The sequence below is a fragment of the Phoenix dactylifera genome, chromosome 8 (assembly GCF_009389715.1).
Source record: "Phoenix dactylifera cultivar Barhee BC4 chromosome 8, palm_55x_up_171113_PBpolish2nd_filt_p, whole genome shotgun sequence".
In the NCBI taxonomy this organism is placed as follows: Eukaryota; Viridiplantae; Streptophyta; class Magnoliopsida; order Arecales; family Arecaceae; genus Phoenix; species Phoenix dactylifera.
Genome location: NC_052399.1, coordinates 4,313,516 through 4,334,014, shown reverse-complemented (window position 1 = coordinate 4,334,014; position 20,499 = coordinate 4,313,516). Strand labels below are relative to the sequence as shown.

The 20,499-nt window shown below is 39.3% G+C and overlaps 2 protein-coding genes across 8 annotated transcripts; both read right to left on the bottom strand.

The window, feature by feature from the left end:
• Positions 1–402: 402 nt before the first annotated feature.
• LOC103708779 (protein kinase PINOID 2-like) lies at positions 403–2,240 on the bottom strand. Its single transcript, XM_008793855.4, has 2 exons — positions 1,504–2,240; positions 403–1,372 (listed from the first exon to the last, which is right to left on the bottom strand). The coding sequence occupies exons 1-2, from the start codon at positions 2,034–2,036 to the stop codon at positions 520–522; spliced, it is 1,386 nt and encodes a 461-aa protein (XP_008792077.2). The 5' UTR covers positions 2,037–2,240; the 3' UTR covers positions 403–519.
• A 3,809-nt stretch (positions 2,241–6,049) lies between these two features.
• Positions 6,050–20,201, bottom strand: LOC103708780. 7 transcript variants are annotated; one of them, XM_039128720.1, is made up of 8 exons: positions 19,906–20,201; positions 19,781–19,821; positions 17,971–18,034; positions 15,491–15,679; positions 12,670–12,741; positions 9,848–10,008; positions 9,641–9,759; positions 6,050–6,662 (listed from the first exon to the last, which is right to left on the bottom strand). In XM_039128720.1, exons 1-7 carry the CDS (start codon positions 20,056–20,058, stop codon positions 9,642–9,644), a joined length of 798 nt encoding a protein of 265 aa, XP_038984648.1. In that variant the 5' UTR covers positions 20,059–20,201; the 3' UTR covers positions 6,050–6,662; position 9,641. The 7 variants fall into 7 exon arrangements, with proteins under 7 accessions (XP_038984648.1, XP_008792078.2, XP_008792080.2 ...); XM_008793856.3 differs by having other exon boundaries at positions 6,194–7,020; XM_008793858.3 differs by having other exon boundaries at positions 6,194–7,010.
• Between the last annotated feature and the right edge of the window lie 298 nt (positions 20,202–20,499).

Below are 20,499 nucleotides of genomic sequence, written 5' to 3'. Positions count from 1 at the left end.
ATAACTTTTCCTTGCGCGCGTGTCCGTGCTAGCTAACAACTTTTCCTTTTTTTCTTTTGCTAAAACTAGCTAGCTAACAACTTTTAACAAACAAATAGCATCTCTTTTAGTGGGGTCCCCGACAGCATGCATTAAGCCTTCGACATGGATGATGCTAATTGTAATGTTCATCTTTCTCTTTAAACTTTTTCTGGGGTCATCCATGATACAAGCGGATGAGGATACCAACATAACTTTGGTATGTTCAGTCTTATTCATCCGGGACTGCTAGCTCTTTTCACAGCCAAAAGCGAAAAGCGAAAAGTTTGCCCTGTGTATGCTTGTTGTGTGTGCGTGTCTTTGTATGTGAGTGTGTGAGATTATGCAATTAATTAGTGATTACAATAAGAAAATAATCTTCTCTCTATTAATTACTTCTAGGAGTAAATCAGTGGATTAGTGGACAGCTATAACCACGGTTCTTTACATCATCACTTGCCTTGCTACCAGGTTATTAAAGTACATACAATAAACGAGCGCTTAGAAGTAATCAAAATGTTGAGGGATGTGGTAACGCTCGTCCCTCTCTTTCTTGCTGAGTTTTTGGACGGGGGCTCTGCTCCTGGTTCTCCTCAGATCTCTGGGGACCTCAGGGGGCTTCACGGACCGAATGAGAGCCCAGTTCACTCCCTTGAAGAACTCGTGCCTCTTGATCTCCGCGGCGCCCTTCAAGCTCCCAAGCCTCCTCTTGGGGTTCTTCACCAAGAGCTTGCTTATGAGGTCCTGAGCTCTTAGTATCTCATCCAGCTCCTTACCGCACGTCGCCACCTTGGGAAAAGTCAGTGGTTGCTTGATGATGTTGACGAGCGTCTTCTCATTGTCCTCGCCTTTAAACGGCGTCCTCCCGTACATCATCTCATACAAGAACACCCCGAGGGTCCACCAATCCACGGCGCCCCCGTGGCCTGCGCCGGAGATCACCTCCGGCGCGAGGTACTCGTGCGTGCCCACAAACGATGCGGACCGGGCAGCGATCGGCTCGGCCACGAGCTCGGGGTCGAAACCATCCTCCTTCGCGATCGTCTCCGGTGCTGCGGGCCTCGCCTTCTGCTTCTCGCTCTCGACCGCCCCGCCGTAGAAGCAAGAGAGCACCGGCTGCATTGGCGGCACGCAAGATGAGCTCGAGCCCCTGGCCTTCTTCTCGGCCGGCTTGGGGTCGAGCCTCTGCCTCAGAAGCCTCGGGACGACATGACATTGTAAGGAGAGATCGAAGTCGGAGAGCATGATGTGGCCATCATCCCTAACAAGCACATTCTCCGGCTTCAGGTCCCTGTACACCACCCCCATCATGTGGAGGTACTCCAGAGCCAGCAGCGTCTCCGCGGCATAAAACCTACGTATAGTACACTCATTTAGCTTTTCCTCTTATCATGAGGTGGAATCCAGAAGAGCACAGAAGAGATAATGAAATCTATATAGAAGGAAAAGGGAGAGGGAACGGAGCATACGTATATATATAAATACCTAGAAGAAGAGATGGTGAAACGCCTTCCCGGCTGACGTTGTCGGACGACGTGCAAATCACCGCCGGGACAGAACTCCATGACAAGGCAGGAGTAGTGCGCCGCCTCGAACTCGGCATACAAGGTGGGGAGGAAGGGGTGATCGAGCGTTCGGAGGATATCCCTCTCGGTCTCCGCCCTCTGGAGCTTCTTCCGGAAGGCGAGGGCCTCCTTGTCCGCCACTTTGATGGCGTAGAGGCACCCGGAGAACTTGGGGTCCCGGAGCTGGCACAGATACACGTTCCCGAGGTCGCCGCTCCCGAGGCGGCGCACGAGGCGGAAGTGATCGAGCCCCACGCGGCCCGCGGCGGCCTGGACCCTCCGGATGGCCTCCCATTCGGCCTGGTTGGCCTTGTGGGGCTTGTGCCGCGCTGTGCAGCAGCGGTAGGAGCGCACCGACACGGAGCTCGAGCTCCCCAAGCTCCGGCGGGAGTCCGGCACCGTGAAGGAAGAGCAGCTGCTGTCGTAGTCGGACTCCTCTCGGCTAGTCGCCATGATATATTTTTTGGTATGTTGATATATGGAAGAGCCTTCTCCGGCTCCTCTTATGCAACAGCCATGGCTTGTGGTCTTGTATGGCTAGCTTGTTGCTTTTACGTCTCAAAACGCTGGCTCGCCCTTTAATAGCAGTAGCTTCTCAGTGTAGCGTCATGTTTGAAGGGGATCGGTGGCACTTTTGTAATTGTGGGATTACTTGGCGTGTTTAGTGCTGTAAAAAAATATAAAATATATAAATAAATCTATTTTTATCCTATAAGCTTAAGCTTTTGAAATAAGTAGTGATTTTAACATGATATCAAAGAAGAGGTATTGAGTTCGAACCCTGTCTCCACACTCGTTAACTTCATTATTAAAAAAAATTCATATGTTGGACTCATCCATTAAAGAAAAGTTCGACGGAAGCTAATGGTGCTGCGGATTGGGTGGCTGCGTATGTAGCTCATCATTCCGGAGGCACCTCGTGAACTGAAGATGGGGAGCTGCCTTTGGCACTCCGAGGTATCCTATTTTTTGACTTTATTGGGTGTATCTGTACCCGTAAGGTATGATCCACCCGCATTAGCAAAAAAAAAAAAAAAAAAAAAGAAAGAAAAAGAAAGAAAAGTTCGTACCCGGCCATATGAGGAGAAGTATAAGAAAATATAAAATATACTACCTCATCTTATAAGCTTAAGCTTATGTGACAAGCGGTGATTTTAACATGTGCAATATAAAAATGTTGGAATTGTAGCGGTTAAAAGTGAATACTCTCTTACATCTGCATTTCGAATTATTACTGCATATCAATCTTGCATTTTCTACGTGCATCAAAACAGCAGCGAGAGGTGTAGATGAGTCATTAATTATTATGTGCAATCACCGCAAATTTTAATTGGAATTGGATGGATTTTGAACTTATTTGAGCATTGTAGAAAATACAAGATCAACATTGCAGCAATTCAAAATATAGAGCGATCGATATCCATGACTCAACACAAAATAGTATTTGCATGCGAGAGTGATAATAAGGTGCTCGGCAGGAGAAGAGCCCTCGTCTACCAAGATGGCTGTTTTGGTCACATGAGCTGGGGAGCTGGGAAAGGGCTGGGAGAGGTGACTAAACTGTAAAGGTCTCGGCGTGCTCGGGGTTAAGGAGTACAGGGTTGGGGGGGAGAGTGCATGCCGCATCCGTGCCGCATTAAAAGATCCCACCTGTCTCTCCCTCGCACACGGCAAGTAGGCGTCCCCTTTTCCTTCCTCGACGTGCTGGTTGAGCATGTGAACCCATTAACTAGCAATGTGGCATTAAAGCATGTCGATCCTTTCCTCGATCGAACTCTTCTATGTACGCATGTTAAGAGTTGTTTGACGAGTGCACTGCTTTATCTTAGGCAGGGCCATGTTAGGTGTTCACCGATCTAGCTATATGGATGCATAATATCCAAGCTTGTGATAGTCTGACGCTAGCTCCTATATTTTGATGAATGCAATACATATTCACTGTCGTCGCCCTTTGCTACCAATGTAGAGGGGAGAATTCAATCTGCTACTGGTTTGCAGCTCCAATTGGAGAGTGAGGATAGATTGTCCATAGATTTATACTGTATACGACTACTTATCAGGACAACCAAACGGTGGAAGAGACAGAGTTCAATCGCCGATATAGAAGGATTACCGAACTCGATGTGGACCACTTTGATCACCACGAGTATTCAGGAGGATCACCAAACTTGATGTGGAATACTTTGGCCACTACGAGTATTTAGAAGGATCACCAGATTCGGTGTAGAATACTTTGATTGAGATGATCTTTTTTTTGAACTTAAGTATCTTTTCGAGATCTACAACTTTGGGTCAATCCCTTGAATCGGACCGAAATTCCATCGTTTAGGCTCCGAAACGAACGGGTCAAACCGTAAGTTTACCTTTTCGGATAAACTTTGAGCATGCGTAGCTCTCTATTCGAGAAGAATCCAATGGAGCGACAAAAGGTATAGTTGATGAAGAAATCGAGATCTACCTTCTCAAAAATTTTAGTTTTTTTCCAAAATATTTTTATTAATTATATTTATTTTAGGATATCTAGTCCTATTCAAATTAGAAGAGAAATCCAACCCAAATTATAAAAGCGGGACCTCACTAGTATTATCAATAGGTACTATATACCTCATTTTAAGAGATGGAAAGATCAATGAAAGAAAAAGAGACTTAAAGCCTTACTTTCTTGATTCCTTCCTTCTTCTTCTGGTTATCTTTTAAGAGATTCGAGTTGAGCAGCTTAAAGAAAATCTTTCTTCTCTCCAATTAGATGAATCATGGAAATATTGGATCACTCAATCCTCAAAAACTTGGATGCTATAAAACTATCTCCGAGGAGGAATACAATACATGCTTATTTTCAAGGAACTGTGCACTGGTATATAACCATTAGTGCATATGAAACGTGCACTGGCATGTAACCATCCTGTGCGTTGAATCGAAGTCCACAAGTCCTACTCAGTCCTCTTGTGCCATGTGGCAGGATGAAGTTCTCTGTACAGTCGAGAGAGATGGGTTTACGTTACTGAAGCTAAAGGCTACATCAGCTCATAATGATGAACTCTGCTATTCTTTAAAATTAACTATGCCGGGATGAAAGCACGTCACTTTTTGGAACTCATTTTAAAGACCATTTGCCATAGCGGCTTGCTCCGCCAAGGAAGGGGCTAAGAAAGATTGTGCATATCTGGTCCTTTTAGAAATAGAATCCAGGGAGAGCTTTCAGAACATTACTTCTGGAATAGGCCAGTCTGATTAGTGCCTACTTTGTAATGCTTTCTAGCTCACCTAGACTGTTAGGCTTTTACGAAACCAATCTTACTTTGCATACAAAATTATTTGCAGGACCTTGACATTTCATTTCCCTTCGCATATTGATGTAGGATCCAATTCGGTCAACTTCTTCTGAGAATTTGTGAGCTTTTTAAATCTAATTTAGTTCATCCCACCGGCCATCCCCCTTTTTTTATTTCTTTCGGTTGCATTATGCACCTCTGACTTGCCGACCAAGTCCATAATTCTTAGCACTAGCCTTATATTGTTTATGGGGAATAATATATTGGGGGAGAAAAGGTATCAGAAGGCATCATGGTAGTTATAAAAGGTTCGAAGGGCCCATAAAATAATATAAGTAAAATCCTTCCTGTTACACGTTCAAACGGCAAACAAGGAAATGATTTCTGTTTCCAAAATATATAATATTTTTGGTTGGATGTAGATACTGGTTGGATCCTCTTTTTTATGTCCTGCCTCCTCTGGTCCCTTCCCAGCTTCTCTTCCCTTAGAGAGATCTTGCCAACCAACTTTTGGCTGTAACGCGCGGAAGCAGAAAAGCAAAACGTAATGGAAAACCGAGGACCCCATTCCTGGAGGCAGGCCACCCTGCCTACCCGGGCCCCCTCATCTCTTCCCACCAACCAAATGCCCCGTCTCCATTCCTTCGTTTAATCTTCACATTCATTGATACAGGAATGAAATGCAATCCTTTGACCACTCAATACGCATCTTCCTCTTAGAGAGATACCAAAAAACCAATACTACAACTAGATGGCATAATAAAAGTTGTTACATGCTGCTAATGAAAGAGGTTGCTCCTCCAAGCCAATAGATATTCATACCATTTTTGATAAATTACCTGATACTAGATAAGTTATGGAAGGCTTAAAACAGTTTTTAAAAATCAGTTACTCGAACAACTGTCACATAATTCAGAAAATCCTTATGCATCAGAGTCAGTCCCAAACCGAAACGCTTTGGTGTTCTGCTCTGGGTGCAAATGCAAGTTATGCAACAGAGAAAGTGAATCCACAATGAGTACCCGTGCAACATTCGCCGTATTAAGAGTCAGTCCCAAACCGAAACGCTTTCGGGTTCTGTTCTGGGTGCAATGCAACAGAGAAGGTGAATCCAGAATGAGCACCCGTGCAACATTCGCCGTATTAAGAACAACATGCATTTAAGCACAGTAAAAAGTCCTGGGCCATCAAAAATAAATCAAGTGACGGTAGGACTTGGCGTCACCCCTTGCATTTATTAGTTATGGGTTTAAATCTCCAACTACCTTGGACATCTAGTACAATATCTTATAATGTTCATGAAATGACTTAACACTGCACAACACACGTTTAATCTCGTATATGAAACTCGCAGCAGCATATAATAATCAAATAACTGGTTAATGTTGTGACTTGGCACCCAACTTTTTACAGCTAATTACCAAAGCTAATTATCAGCAGCCTCTACAGCAACATATAATAATTAACTGGTTAACGTTGCGAATTGGCGCCCCAACTATTAGACATAGCATATCAGCAGCCTCTACTGCATAAAAGCTCCCCAAAAGTTGCCAAAATTTATTTCCCAGTGGCCATCTGAAACTTATTTGCTGGTCCTATCCATACACATATCCGTGTCATCAAAAAGGACCACGAAATGGAGTGCAATGAAAGTTCGTTGTCATGCACATCAATTTGGATCACAGACACAGGAATCCAATACGAAAAACTTTTAGTTGGATGCAAACTTTGTTTCCTGCAATCATAACCCAGAATGCAGACTCCCCTCGCATAATCTGCAGAAGCTCCACATAGGCCTGGACCCCGCCTGACACCCTCAAAAACAGGATAGCCATACAAGTATTTTAATTAAGTTAGTATCAATAAATATATTTCATTGAATGTCCAACTGGAAGAAACTAATAGTTGACATGCAGTGAGAAAAACTGCATCTAGTATCCCTGCTTCATGATATTATAGGATACTTTGGGACGTTATCACATCATGGGCAGTTCCAATCCAATGGGTCCAAAACAATCATGTCTGAAATATTTTATTCTCTTCAAAATTTTCCAATTGATGCAGAGGATCCTCCTGTCACCAGCATGCTCATAACTGTTACACACACTTGATGGCGAGGAGAAAATTAAATTCAAGATCATAGTGCCCACATAAGCTGCATTGTACTATTGAAAAAATAAATTACAAAAGATAGAAATAAAGTCCAAATTTAGAAACGTAAAAAAAAGAGGGAAAAAAGTATTTGAGAGGCAAATACATAATATTCAGTAATGAAATTTACCAAGAAAACTACCAGAACTTTACCAACCTCCTAAAAGAATATTTTTATTCATTTTATATGAAAATCTCTCAAGAGAAGAAAAACTCCTTGCGACCATCAATATTCAGATGATATGCAGCACACATTAGATATATATGGGATGTTTCATAACCAACAATTGCACATGCAGAAAGGTTATGATCAGTTGCAGGTAATTTCTCCAAATTGTAATGAGGGGCAATTCAGTCCCCCAACAAGGCAACCAGATACCATCTAATTTTTGATGCATATTCTCAAACACAGCCCCAAAAACATATACACATCAGGTATCCGAAGTTCATCAGCAACTCTAGATGCCATCACTAAAACTGAAAAAATAGGACATGCATAATAATTTAAATCAAGTGCCTAGAAGATTATGATCAAGTGCCTGTTAATTCCACTAATTTGCCTACTGTCAGGCTTCCTTATAAAATGGATGGTTTGTTTAATACAGATTATGTAGTGTGATCCTGATAATTATCCATTCAATTAATACAAGAAAGGCCATGCTAACAGAGCATGCTGCACAAGAGGCAAAAATAATTGGCCCATTGGTGATAGTCTTTTAACAAGAAAGATACACCAGTACTTTTTGCCAACACATTGGCTTTTCATTTTTCCTATCAAAAACCTATCTAAAGATAGGATTCTCATCCCTCAGGACTTCAATAACCACAAAATAGGAGTGCCGTATAATTGTAATCACTCCCTGTGCATCATAATCACCACGACCCGAAAAAAGGAAATTGGACTATATGACCTAGCTACCACATATCCACTTCATGGTTACTTAGTCACCTTCCTTGACGACACTACATAATTTTGTATCCTGCAACATCATAGCAATTCCTTCAAGATTTGTAGCCAGCTATTTGCCATCCTCTTTATTTATGGGTAATAGGGAAAGTGCTGTTCAACAATGTGATGGAATGGAAAAGGAAGTAAAGAGAAGGCCTAAAGGTACAGAATACTATGATATAACAATGAATAATTCTACACTTGTGACACAAGGTTAACACCTAACAGATTGCGGTTACGGATGAAAGCCATGTGGCCCTGGTTGTTAACCCCCAATAAGCAGAAGTCTCTGGTGGGCTAACCCTGCATTTTGAGAGAGTTGTCTGAGGATCTTATTGTTGATTTAGCATTGGTTATATTTTTTTTGAGGCATTCAATACCTTTTAATGTTCCCAAGATGAATCATAAATTGAACTTTAATGCCTCAGAGTTCAATACTAGATCCAAATTGGATTGAGCCAGAGGGATTTATGGGGAAAATATTAAACTTTTGCCCATTCCCAACTAGATGCCTGCTATGAAATGCATACTTTCATGATCAGCAAAATATTTATCCTAGAAAAATTAAACAAAAAATTACTCCAACATTTTCATGCCATCAGTGTCAAGCCGAAATTTGTTTTGGAGTAGAATCATCAACATAAGAACCGAAAGCATTAAACTAGATCTGAGCAAAGAAAGCCCAACCCTCAGTTCAGTTTGAGCAGGCCTGTGCAGGTACTTTATGTCCAACAAGATGGCCCAGGCTCAGACTTTATGGCCTGACAAGGATCTAGGCTGGGAATGGGCTCATTAAACCTTGGCTGGCGCAACATTGGAAACATATTATTAGAAAAGATATTATTATTTATTCTTATACATTATACATACAAATATAACTTCTCTTACCTGCATCCCTAATCCTTAACACAATCTGCTGACTCAAAGAGATGGTTGCTTGTCCTTCCTTGCATCCCTGTCTTGCTAACCTTCCCCTCCCATTCTATGCCACCTACTGGAGCACCACCACCACATAGCTATTGCCCAAATCTCTCCTTCCCTCCTTCCCTAAGTGTAGTCAGCCCTCAAAACCACTACTGCCACCCCACTCCTCCAACACCACAGACACTGACCCTAAATACCACCTCCAACTCCACCATCCCACTCTTGGACACCACTGCTTCTAGCCCACCCTTCCACCATCACAAGCTGCCACTCCCATTCTTCCAGCTGCAGCACTGCTGGCCTGCCCTTTCAACACCACCACTACCACCAGTGTCCTACCCACTGCCACTCCTTGGGAGCTCTTTCTCTCCATCCCTTCCGCACTATTTTCTCCTTTTGAAATACTACCATCACCATGAACAGAGACTGGGCTTAACCTGGTCGAGTCAAATGGGACTGCTCTCAAGCCTGAGGAGTTAACAGGAAGTCAGGCTTGGGCTGGAAAACTTATGTCCAAAGGCAGGCAGGGCTGGGGTAAAACCAGCAATCTTCGGCCTCGAGGTTAGGATATAGTCCAGCCTAACTAGGACTCCGCCCAAGTCTATGTTGCATCCTCTAAAGTCGCAATGGTAAGAGTATACTCATTGGGAGAAAGATTTACATTTGCTATTCATCATGCAGCATAGAATACAAATTTTACCAACAAATGGGGGGCAAACGTGTGATGTTTGAGAACTAAGATGCAAAGTTAAGACAATCACCTCATTTCTCATCTAACAAAAGGGATGCGCATGACATAAGCGATGACAGTTCTTCCTGTGTTGCAGAGCCAAAACCTTGCCATCTAATTCTGCCTAACCTATCAAGCAAAAAAATATACCTGCAAGGAAACAAAAATAGCATCATACTCAAGAACTAGCTTGCCCTCTGTAGTGAAATGATGAATTTGGTAAAGACAGAAATATCACCCAGTGAGAAGATTCAATATATGAAGCTTCTTCCTGAAATGGTAGTGGTCACCAAATGTGTAAACAATTTGTCTCTGGGGATCGTTGGAATTCCTCATCAATTTGAGGAATAAATTCCGAACTGGAGCCAATGACAATAACCAAGAGTCTATAAATGATACCTGGAAAAATAATAGATCATCAAGCTTATAACTAAATACACATGTAGAGAAAAATTCAAATAAATATATAGTACTATGTGCTAATATACTATTCAAAAGTGTATCAAAGAATTTTCCATATATGTATGATAAAATATTGCATAAAGACGTGCATCTAGTATCACCAGAATATAAAATTCTTAATCGAGATCGCACTAGTTGAACTAACAATTGAATTTGGACAATGGTATTTCAGACAATATGCATCTCCAACAAACCAGTGACCTCTCTTATTTAAATATATGAGCATAGCAATAAGAAAACAAGGCGTCATCTACTTAGAAAGGTAAAGCTAAGATATCAATTCATAGCTATAAATAATGGACGCCCAATACCCCGATGAATCCATACTATATCAGCCAAGGAAAACAAGCAATTTAACTTAACAATCAACATGTATAATGTCACAAATAACAAAACTAGGTATAACAGCCAGCTTCTAGAAGATGAACTGTTGTATTTTTTCCCCCTAGAGAATGACAGTGAGATAGGCACCCACTGGGGTTGAACCTGGAACCTCTCCCCTGCACAAGAGCTGATGAGAAAGGTGTCAACTGTATGACACAAGTGCAAGGAATCAAATGTCCACTGCATCACTGCACACTTATTGGTCTAACATAAAATAGATCACCAAATCATGACAGTGCTGCAATGAATTAGCTAATCTGATGCAAATTAATATGAATAGCACCAGCTTAGGCAAGACCATCATACATATCAAGTCAAAAGACAATCATGTCACTGATTACAATTTGTTTCCATGCAAGGCAAAGACCTTACTAAAGTTGCAGCAGCCAAACATAAAGTTTGTTATGAACTACATAGATTTCATGCACATCTTGTCAGCAGGTCAACAGGTCATGATTTCAATTTTAATGATTTAGACTTCCACTTGACCATTTGTAATGTCCAATCAGGCAAAAGATTTGTGCCTAACATACTGCATTAACCAAAAAAAAAAAAAACATGACCAGCCAGATGGTTCTTGTGTTATGATACACTAATGGGCATGTTTAAATAGATCTTTGGTCTTTCACGCAATGAACAATGGGAGAGATAGAATTCCTGTATATGAGGTAACAACTTCCTTGCAGTTCTGCACTGCAAGAATGCCTTAGAGAAAAGCAGAATTATGAAGATTGGAAGTTGTTATGTGCTTCAAGTGTAGCAGTATAGTTGTGTACATCAGAGGATTTTTGGGTGTTGTACCAACTGGTATATACTAATGCAGATCAGTGAAGAACATCAGTAAGGCAGTAGGTAGGGACTGAAGGACCGGAGTGAGAGTTGATCAGAAACACCGGAGGGGATCAGGAAGAAGATGGAAGATAACGGGGAGAGGGCCTGGGGTTTCAGTTGGCAGTTTCGTGCTCGCCCACCCCTTTGGGCAGCAGTTCCGTACTCGTCCCCTCCTCAGGCTGGGTTGGCTCGGTCCAGGCCAGTCCAATTGGACCGGTCCTCACATCTTTTTCTCAAAAACATTTCATCCTTGAAAGGCTAGAGAGAGGTAAAGGACCTTAACTAGGAGAAGTCTTGGTGCAAAAAGAAAAGCTGAAGACAAGAATGAACCCAGAAGATTATAATAGGAAACATACGGCTTTTCCATGAGAATTACTTCCAGTTGCTTGACCTAGTGTGATGGGGAAAACCAACCGCATGGGAATTGGACAGGGCAATGGAAAAAAGAAAGGAATTGGAAATAAGATTCGTATAGCTAGTCATGGCAACAAACAAAGCCCTGAGCTTGACGCCATGGAAGGCCGTGCAAACCAGGGCTTGATCAAGTTAGAAACCACCATACAAAGTAACATCAATTATGATAAAATTCCAATTTTATACAAGTTGAGGCTAATGATTCTATGCATGCACATACAGACCTACAATGCATGCACTATAAAAGAGGAAAACTAAGGTAATCTGCATGGTTGTGATATCTGCAGGTATGATTATTTTTCTCACAACTATACAAAGTCATGATAGGCAGCACAGTAAACTGGTATATCTATGGAAGACCAATCAAAAGAAAGTAAATAATATGCCACCTAAGTCCCATATTTGAACCCACACAAAAAACAACTCCAATGGAACTAAATTTTTTTGCAAATATGTATCTAAGTCAACCTCAGCATTCAAGTACATAAAATCCAAAATTTCTTATAACTCAATAAATTATATAATGAAAATCTTCTTATAGATAGGTATGTAGGCATGGCAAGAAATTTCATTTTCCAAGTAAGGAAGCAGATCTACAGTCATGAGATTAAAAGGAAGTAGGTTTCAAAATCATGAATCTTGTTATACTTATATCTATTCATACTCTATTAAAGAGTACAATTAAATCTCTACAACCAATAACGGAATTCCTTTGTAATCATTACATATAAAAAAAAACTTAATCCATTCTGTTCTTTTCTTCTGTTTCCTGTGTGTATTTGTTTTTTGAAGTGATAGTAATACTAAAGAATAAAAAATAACATGTCATTATGTTGATCCAACTGGGATCTGTGGAGCTAAGGAACCATGTCTCATATATATCTTCAATAAGATAAAATAATGTGAAAGATACAACCGAAGCATGAAATCAGAATGCATCCAAAGAGGAATAATAATTTCTGTAATCACCTCATATATTTGGATTCTTCCCAGAGCACTAAAAGCATCCAGAAAAGGAATACTCCATGATTCAGCCATTGCCTGTTCAGCGAAAACAGAGATGCCATTAAGTTACTTTCACATCCAACTGAATCATCTTGATCACTTATGCAATTCACAAGGATAGCATCCAGTCAGTAACATCAACTACATCATGTTATGAATAGGACTTAATAGGCTTTTCACCATTTACCATGACAATTGCTAAAAAAGGAATACATGGATGAAACCTTAAACCACACTATCTTTGTTGCAATAGGTAGTAATGAGTAGGTCCTTTTTTTTGGGTAGATAATAGATCATAGTGATTAGGTCTTTATAATCATGTAAGATGTACTACTATCACCTACCGTTTGGCGCATCTCACCAAGCTGAGTAGCGCTAAAGCTAATCATGCAACAAACATCAATTTGGTCATTTTATGGTAGCGTTTGGTGACCCAAGTAGGATCACTAAAGTGATCTTAAATCATTGGTGATCCTTATCCTTGGGCAATATAATCTCTAATGATCTAAGATCACCGCGTTTGGAATACTATGTTCCATTGATTAAAGATCCTCAGGTACCACGAGTAACCTATTTAGTATTATATGAGAATCCAAGATCAGTGACCATATAATAGCAAAATTATCCCTAATATGTTCCATAAAAATATATTTATTAATCCATTAAAATATATAAATTATTATTATAGAATTAATGCTTTGATTTATACTTGTAATATATTATTATTTCAATTCTAATATTTATTTTGATTAGAAAAATTAGAAAAATAGAAGTAATATATTAAATAATGTCATAATATAAATATAAAGTACAACAATATATTTCTATTATAATTTTAAAATATAAGTGAACAATGATATGACAATAATATGATTAAATAAATACTATATGCATAATATCAATATAATATATATAATATTGATAAAATATATTAATGATATATTGATACACCAATATTTTTCGCTGGACTGAGAAAAATTTTAGTCCCCAAATTTCAGCCAAGATCATTGTCCTGGTGGGATCTTGGATACCCATCCTCAAAGACAGATTTTCTATCACCAAGTTGAAAGGTGATTTGAGGAATGGGGGTGTTTTAGGACCATTGTCGTATAGGATCATCATGATACAACCAAATGCAGTGATCTCATCACCTCCACCCACATGACTTTTGATCTTGGGGTGATCACCCCATACCAAATGGCCCCCATATGTTATCAAACTCAAAGGGCTTCTTGCTAAAATCAGAGACCTTGTCGTGTTATATGTATCACTCCTCCAGCATCCAACTGAAAATCTAAAACAACTAATGCTTTCAAGGAACCAAAAAGAAGCATATCAAATTTTTCTCAGCCCTGTGGCACAAGTCCATATTCCAAGAATCCATAGTATGAAACCAATTGCAGAGATCCAAGAGAATTTTATATCATTTTGCATCAAAATGCCATGGAATTATCCGCCATCTTTTCTGCAATTTGGTTTGAAGTATGTTCCTTAAAATTGTTGTTGCATACCAACTGCCAATTTCATTTTCTTCATGGTTATGAATTCATAATCAAGGCATCTCTTGGGAAGTTTCCAAAATTTGTTAAAACTGTCCTCTGTTTGCAGTTTTTAGTTCCCTTGACATGGTTATGTACAAATGACATCAGCTTGATTTTTATGCAACAAGTGCTCATAGTTATAATGCCTGTTAGTGCAGGCTGCAGAGAGGACATAAGTTTTACGTGAACAATGTGGATACATTTTGTTATTTACATTTTTGTGTCTGGTATACCTTGCAGTGAATGCTAAACTTTTCTAGACTGATGGAATCTCTAAACACCAGATGGTAGGCCATACAACTAAAATCTTCTTCATTTGAATGTACATAATGATGAAAGGTAATTAACCACCTGATAAGGTCCATCCCAGGCACTGAAAGGAAAGGGGTTGTTTTTGTTTGTATAGTCCAAGGAGCTCAATAGTTGAGTCCCTAGCATGGCTAGTTCAAGCCTGACATCATTGCAATGATAAAAGAGGAAATTATAAAATTAATCTAAGCGTCAATTTCTGAAAAATCATTGATACATACTAAACCAAGAAGGAAACTGGAAAAATGCCTATGCTCATCTACCAAAACACTAGACTGTTCATTTTACATATGGGTTTACAGTTGACAAGTACAAGCTATCTAGATTCTAGGCCAACATAGAGTTTAGCAGCGCGAAGCTCCTCCTTCCACACTTGAACTTGACCTTGTGTTAAAGAGAAAAATATAGATGGAAAGACAGATGTTGCCTTAAATGCTCAATCAAAAATGATAAAATTGAGTAAGGTGTGTTCCGTGCATGAACCTCTCCATATGATGCTCGAGCCCCTCACTATTATGGCACCAATCATGAGGCTCACAGGTCACAACAACTTCCTAAGTTAGCCTCAGAGCATCAGGCAAGGCAAACGTCAAATAAGACAACTTAAAATTTAAACCAGACATAAATGCGACTTGTCTTAATACATGTTGAATATCCACCACCAAGCCCTTGTGTATCTGCCTTTCAAAGTGCAGGGTTGAGGTCAATTACCGTTGTATTAGAAAGGTAAGAATCTTACAAGTTTCCACTTATGACATCACAATAGACCAATGGAATGCTCTTAACAGATTGACCCATATGTAACTCAAATGCTGAAGGATTTCCTAGGTCATCCTATTGTAAGTACTTCCCTTCAGAATAACAGTATACTAAACATTCAAAAGATAACATTTCAGACAAGAAACATGAAGCATAGAAAGCATCATTCCTCATACCTGCGAGCTTGCTCGAAAGGAAAGACACAACAATGATGCACAAGGAATAGGCAATTCACTGGTATCAGTTCCACTTTGTTCAGAACTAATTGGTAATTTTAAACTTCTACCATCCGCAAAGTTCACTTCCAAATCAGGGAACTTAACTGCTGCTAGTGATGGAATGATAGTTTTATTCGCAATTGCGATCTGCATAATAGCATATCATATGATCACAATAATTAATAAATTTAGCAAATAGTGCTATTATAATTTCTGTCTGGGAATTGCATATGGATGTCCAAAACAATTAAAAGTACATCATAATAGTTCTCCAGACCTTGGAAAGGATGGCCATTGAAAGATAAAATTATAATACATATATAAACTAAGCTTGGCTAATAGTGCTTTTAATGATGGTCATCATCATCATGCATTCAACAAAGGATCTAAAATACTCAAAATTAGAAGTTCTGCAAAATCCTAGGATACTCAAAAGAACCCAGGAATTAACACGCATTCAGCAAAAGTAAAGTAAGCCTACATAGGGAATTCATATGAAGTTAAAATACTCAATTCTTGTGAACACAGACTACTACTGGAAACATCAATACACATGGTGACTGTTTATGAGAATTACAATACAAATCCAACAACGTCATTATAGGCATTGCCCTTATGCTTAGAAGTAAAATAAAAATATAACAATATAACAAGTATATATAGAATGTAAAGGTAATCCTTATGGTAATACAACTATAAATCTATCTGTTGCAAAATGACTCCTATCCTCTTTTTGTGATGGAAAAGAACAAAAGATTTGTACATGTAACTTCAATGGCATGTCTCATGATGTGAAAGCCAAAGGTAGCCTGTTTTGCATAATATATATAGCATAAAAATGCATAGAATGAAAATGCTTGTCTATTTTGCTACATATGGCTAGGTTAAATCTTGCTTCCAACTTGATCCAATATGGACCTGACCTGAAACAACAATCTGAACGCATGGAAGATGTCAGCATTTTGGAAAAATCTGGAACGGTGGAAAATCTGATCAAGTGAGCATTCAAACATCCTATCTTTCAGGTGATGGTCCTTCAACGAACCTTCCAAGGTGCAATAATTATGTTATTGGTTTTTTCTAATGGATGACAAGCTAGATGATTGGACTTCAGCTGGTTTAGGCTTCTTTAATTTGGAAACTACCTAAGCACCCGTGCAATCTTGCCTCTTAAATCCAGGGCAAATGGTTGTTATTAGTGATGCCTCATGTCATGCAGAGCATTTTCTCAACAATTACCTTGTCTGGGAATTTCTGTAACATTGCTTAAAGCCTATTGACAGATCTATGTCTAACCTTCTTTTTCGTTGGTGGGCAAAACATCCTGCATTTTATGTGATTGACATGGGCATTTCAGTGTTCTGACTTTCATGGCCTCCAAATTGTTTCATTTTGCTTGTTTTCTGATAGAGAACTCTCATTTCCTTTGCCCGAATAAATTTCTAATCATATTAATCTAGAGAAATAAACAGAGTAATGAGTCAAGTCCAAGAAACAATTCTAGAGTCTAGACCCAGTTTCACAACTGAATCAAGACTAAACAGTTTAAAATATGGAATTAGCTAATAAGAAAAGAACCCAAACCCGATACCAACTTATATTACAACTCAGCAGCTAGGACCGTTTAAGTAAATGGTCAGATCAAGCCAAAATCCTAGAAGGGGTCATCCAAGCTGTGTCTGAGACAAGCAGGAACCGAGTCCAACAAGACTTTTGCATCTCCTAGCAGCACTTAGCAAGAGTCCAGGGCAACCACTCTGACCACAAATTGTAATTCTAACTTCTAGAGATCAACACGTTCCTAAGTATCTTCCCTTAGGTCATCTATATCAGAAAGCCTGCAAAAGAATGAGATTTCATTCAATATGGTTTCACCAGGCAACATGAACCTTATGAAACCAATGCCGCAACTTCTTGAATGACAGAAACACATGAGTATTGCCATGACAGACATGGTTTAATCTACAGGTCAATATCATGTTAAAGCAAATAAAATCATAAAATGTCTTGGAGAAGCAAAGATTATCTCAATAATTAGCCTTCCAATTATATGAGGTGCCTATATCTCTTAGAATTACTTCCTCTGTTATCATGAACACAAAATCTTATTAAATTCCAATTATGAACCAAAGAAACAGCAAACTAAACTATTTACTGACTTTCTGCAGAATACTCGTTCTTCTACAATAAGCTCTACCTCTTTATTCATGACATAATCATTGGAAACAAAGATTATATAACTAGTAAAAAGCTTTGAAGTGCATAAGGCACACAGACACTAGACACTTTTATTATATATGCATGTCAAGTTAAATAACAGCTTGAAGGTAAAGACTATGATTTTCTGACATGGGAGGTTAGCTCTATAAATATTAAATTCATCTCAGAATTGAAGTGCTAGTGATCAATCATGACCCAATGTTTTGAATTCAGCATACCTTACCACCATTTTTACGGATCTCTGAGATGTCAGCAAAGTATCCTCTACTTAATTCATCTGAACTGCACTAAAGCATATGAATAATTACTGTTAATATAAACCGATAATTTGAACATAGATTTACTTCTAACAATACTTCCCTCTGAAATTGCAATAGATACAGCGTAACAATTATTAAGAATACAAGAAAAGACATAGCATATTGCATGATGAAAAATGAACCTAGAGCTTCTACAATTAAGCATCACAGGGGCAATGATGAGAAGGATTATTCAGAAAAAACTATTTTGAGCACAAACAGATGATATTACCCATTGAAAAGACAGAAGGAATGAAAAAACTTGCACCTCGTGATTTCGCAATTCCCATCCCTAATGAAATTTTAAGCTCATAGCAAGAAACTGGAAACTATTAACTAACACTGACACACTAGCAGAAAGCAAAGCTACATTGACACCCTCCTATTAGAATCCAAAATGCCCTTTTATCAGTTGAAAGCTGACATTCATCTTATTAGAGTTCCTCCACTTTAATTCTATCCTGTCAAAGAAATCGAAAACTAAAAGTGACACTCAAAACCTAGCTGAAAGAAAAGCTACATTGACACTCTCCTATTCACATCCACATGTACTGCTTCATCAGTTGAAAACTAAAATCCAGATTAATTATAATTCTTTCACTTTGACTCTATGTGGTCATTTAACATATGGCCTCAGATGTACCTAGAAACTTGACGAGGATTTCACACACAGACAAATACACATACAGAGAAAGTGAGAGTAATCTTTTTTCCTGCATATATATTGAAACAAGAGAAGATATGCGGCAATAGCATGGGCCTGACAAAAATATTGGAAATAAGGCATCAATCTTAGTCGATGATCTAGAAAGACAAAGAGGAGTTGATGCCCTTCATCATGATTTCAATATACGATGGGACTGGAGATATTAAGGAACAAAATCTCTACAAATATCTGAATTGATGAGTGAAGTGGAGATGTGCTTCTCAAATACTGTCCTCACTGCATAACAATGAAGGGAAGGAAATGTATAATAAGGCCGCCGGCATTGGAAGGAAAACCTTGACGGTAAATAGGGTGCAAGAACATGGAATAAACTTAGTAAATATGAGATCTTGAGGTAGCTGTGGGGTAAGAGTGAAAAAAAAAATCTAAAAATGAATATTTTGAACCTTCACATAAAAGAAAGCAAAGAACACTGGATAGCAGGCAAAGAAAGATGTTCAGGTTATTGTTAAGTGAGACTGGAAAACATGCATCTGCGAATGGGTGTATTAACCCCTAACATTGCAATAATAAATGACAAGCACATACAGAAATCAAACGGGTATATTTCTGATCAAGATGTCATTGCTATGTGAAATTAATATCCAAAAATTTTCAACACAAACAAGAAAGAAAGAATATTCTTAGCATCAAAAAGAGAGTAACATAAGGACAGGTACTTGTACAGAACCTAGGAGTTAGAAATTTAGGAGATATATATATATATATATATATATATATAAAAGAAAGCAAGAGCATGGGATACACGTAGTAAAGGTGAGATCTTCTGGCAGTTGTGGGGAAAAAATGGAAAAGATACATCTAAACATGAGCCTGTCAAACTTACGAGAAAGAAACAGCGAATTTAAGCTATGGTATGGTTCTGATCAAGATTCTACGGTCATATGAACCAAAGACCCAAAAATATACAGCATAAACAAGAAATAAAGGATTCTGTATAGCATCTTGAAAAGAAAGAAACGCAAGGAGGGGCGTGGAATGACCAAAAGAAGGGGGACTCACAGTCGAGCTCGCTCCTTCTCGATGGATTCCTTGTTGCCCATCTGCGGAGAAAGAATTCCAAAGATAAGTCGAAGCGTAACGGAACGGATCTTGCAAAAGCCACGGAAACAGGAGCAATAAATAACCTGGTGGAGATCAATGAAACTCCGCAGGAACGTCTGAGATCGAGGATTGGCAGGGAAAGGTCCCTCGCCGCGTCCAGGAACGAGAATCTTGTCCGCTGAACGGATCGCCGGAGCCGCGACGGTGGCGGAACGGAGGGCCAATCGCCTCAGCATCTTCGCAGAGCGGGTAAACCCTAACCCTAGCTCTCTAATGATCAAAGAAACAGGAGGACGGCAGGAGAAGTCCTTCACCACTTCTCTCCGCCGGCGGCAACTCCTAGTCTCTCTCTGCGAGCCAGGGCGGGTCAGGCAGAAGCTCGGTCCTAAATAAATAACTCCGCTTGGAGTCGGGACCGCTGTATTTTTTATTTAACACCCTATACGACGTAAATATTGTATTGGAGTCCATAAATTCCACGTTACAATAATGTTTCATTGGCCATCTCCGGCAGTCGAACAGCCTTTTTTTTCAAGAAGAAATTTACGCTTATACCCTATCTATACGATAATTACATTTGAGTCAAAAATATCTCCTATTTAATTAATTTTCCAGATATATCTCTCTATTTAATTCAAAATTTATTTTAATTGTAATTCTGATTTCAGCCACACACC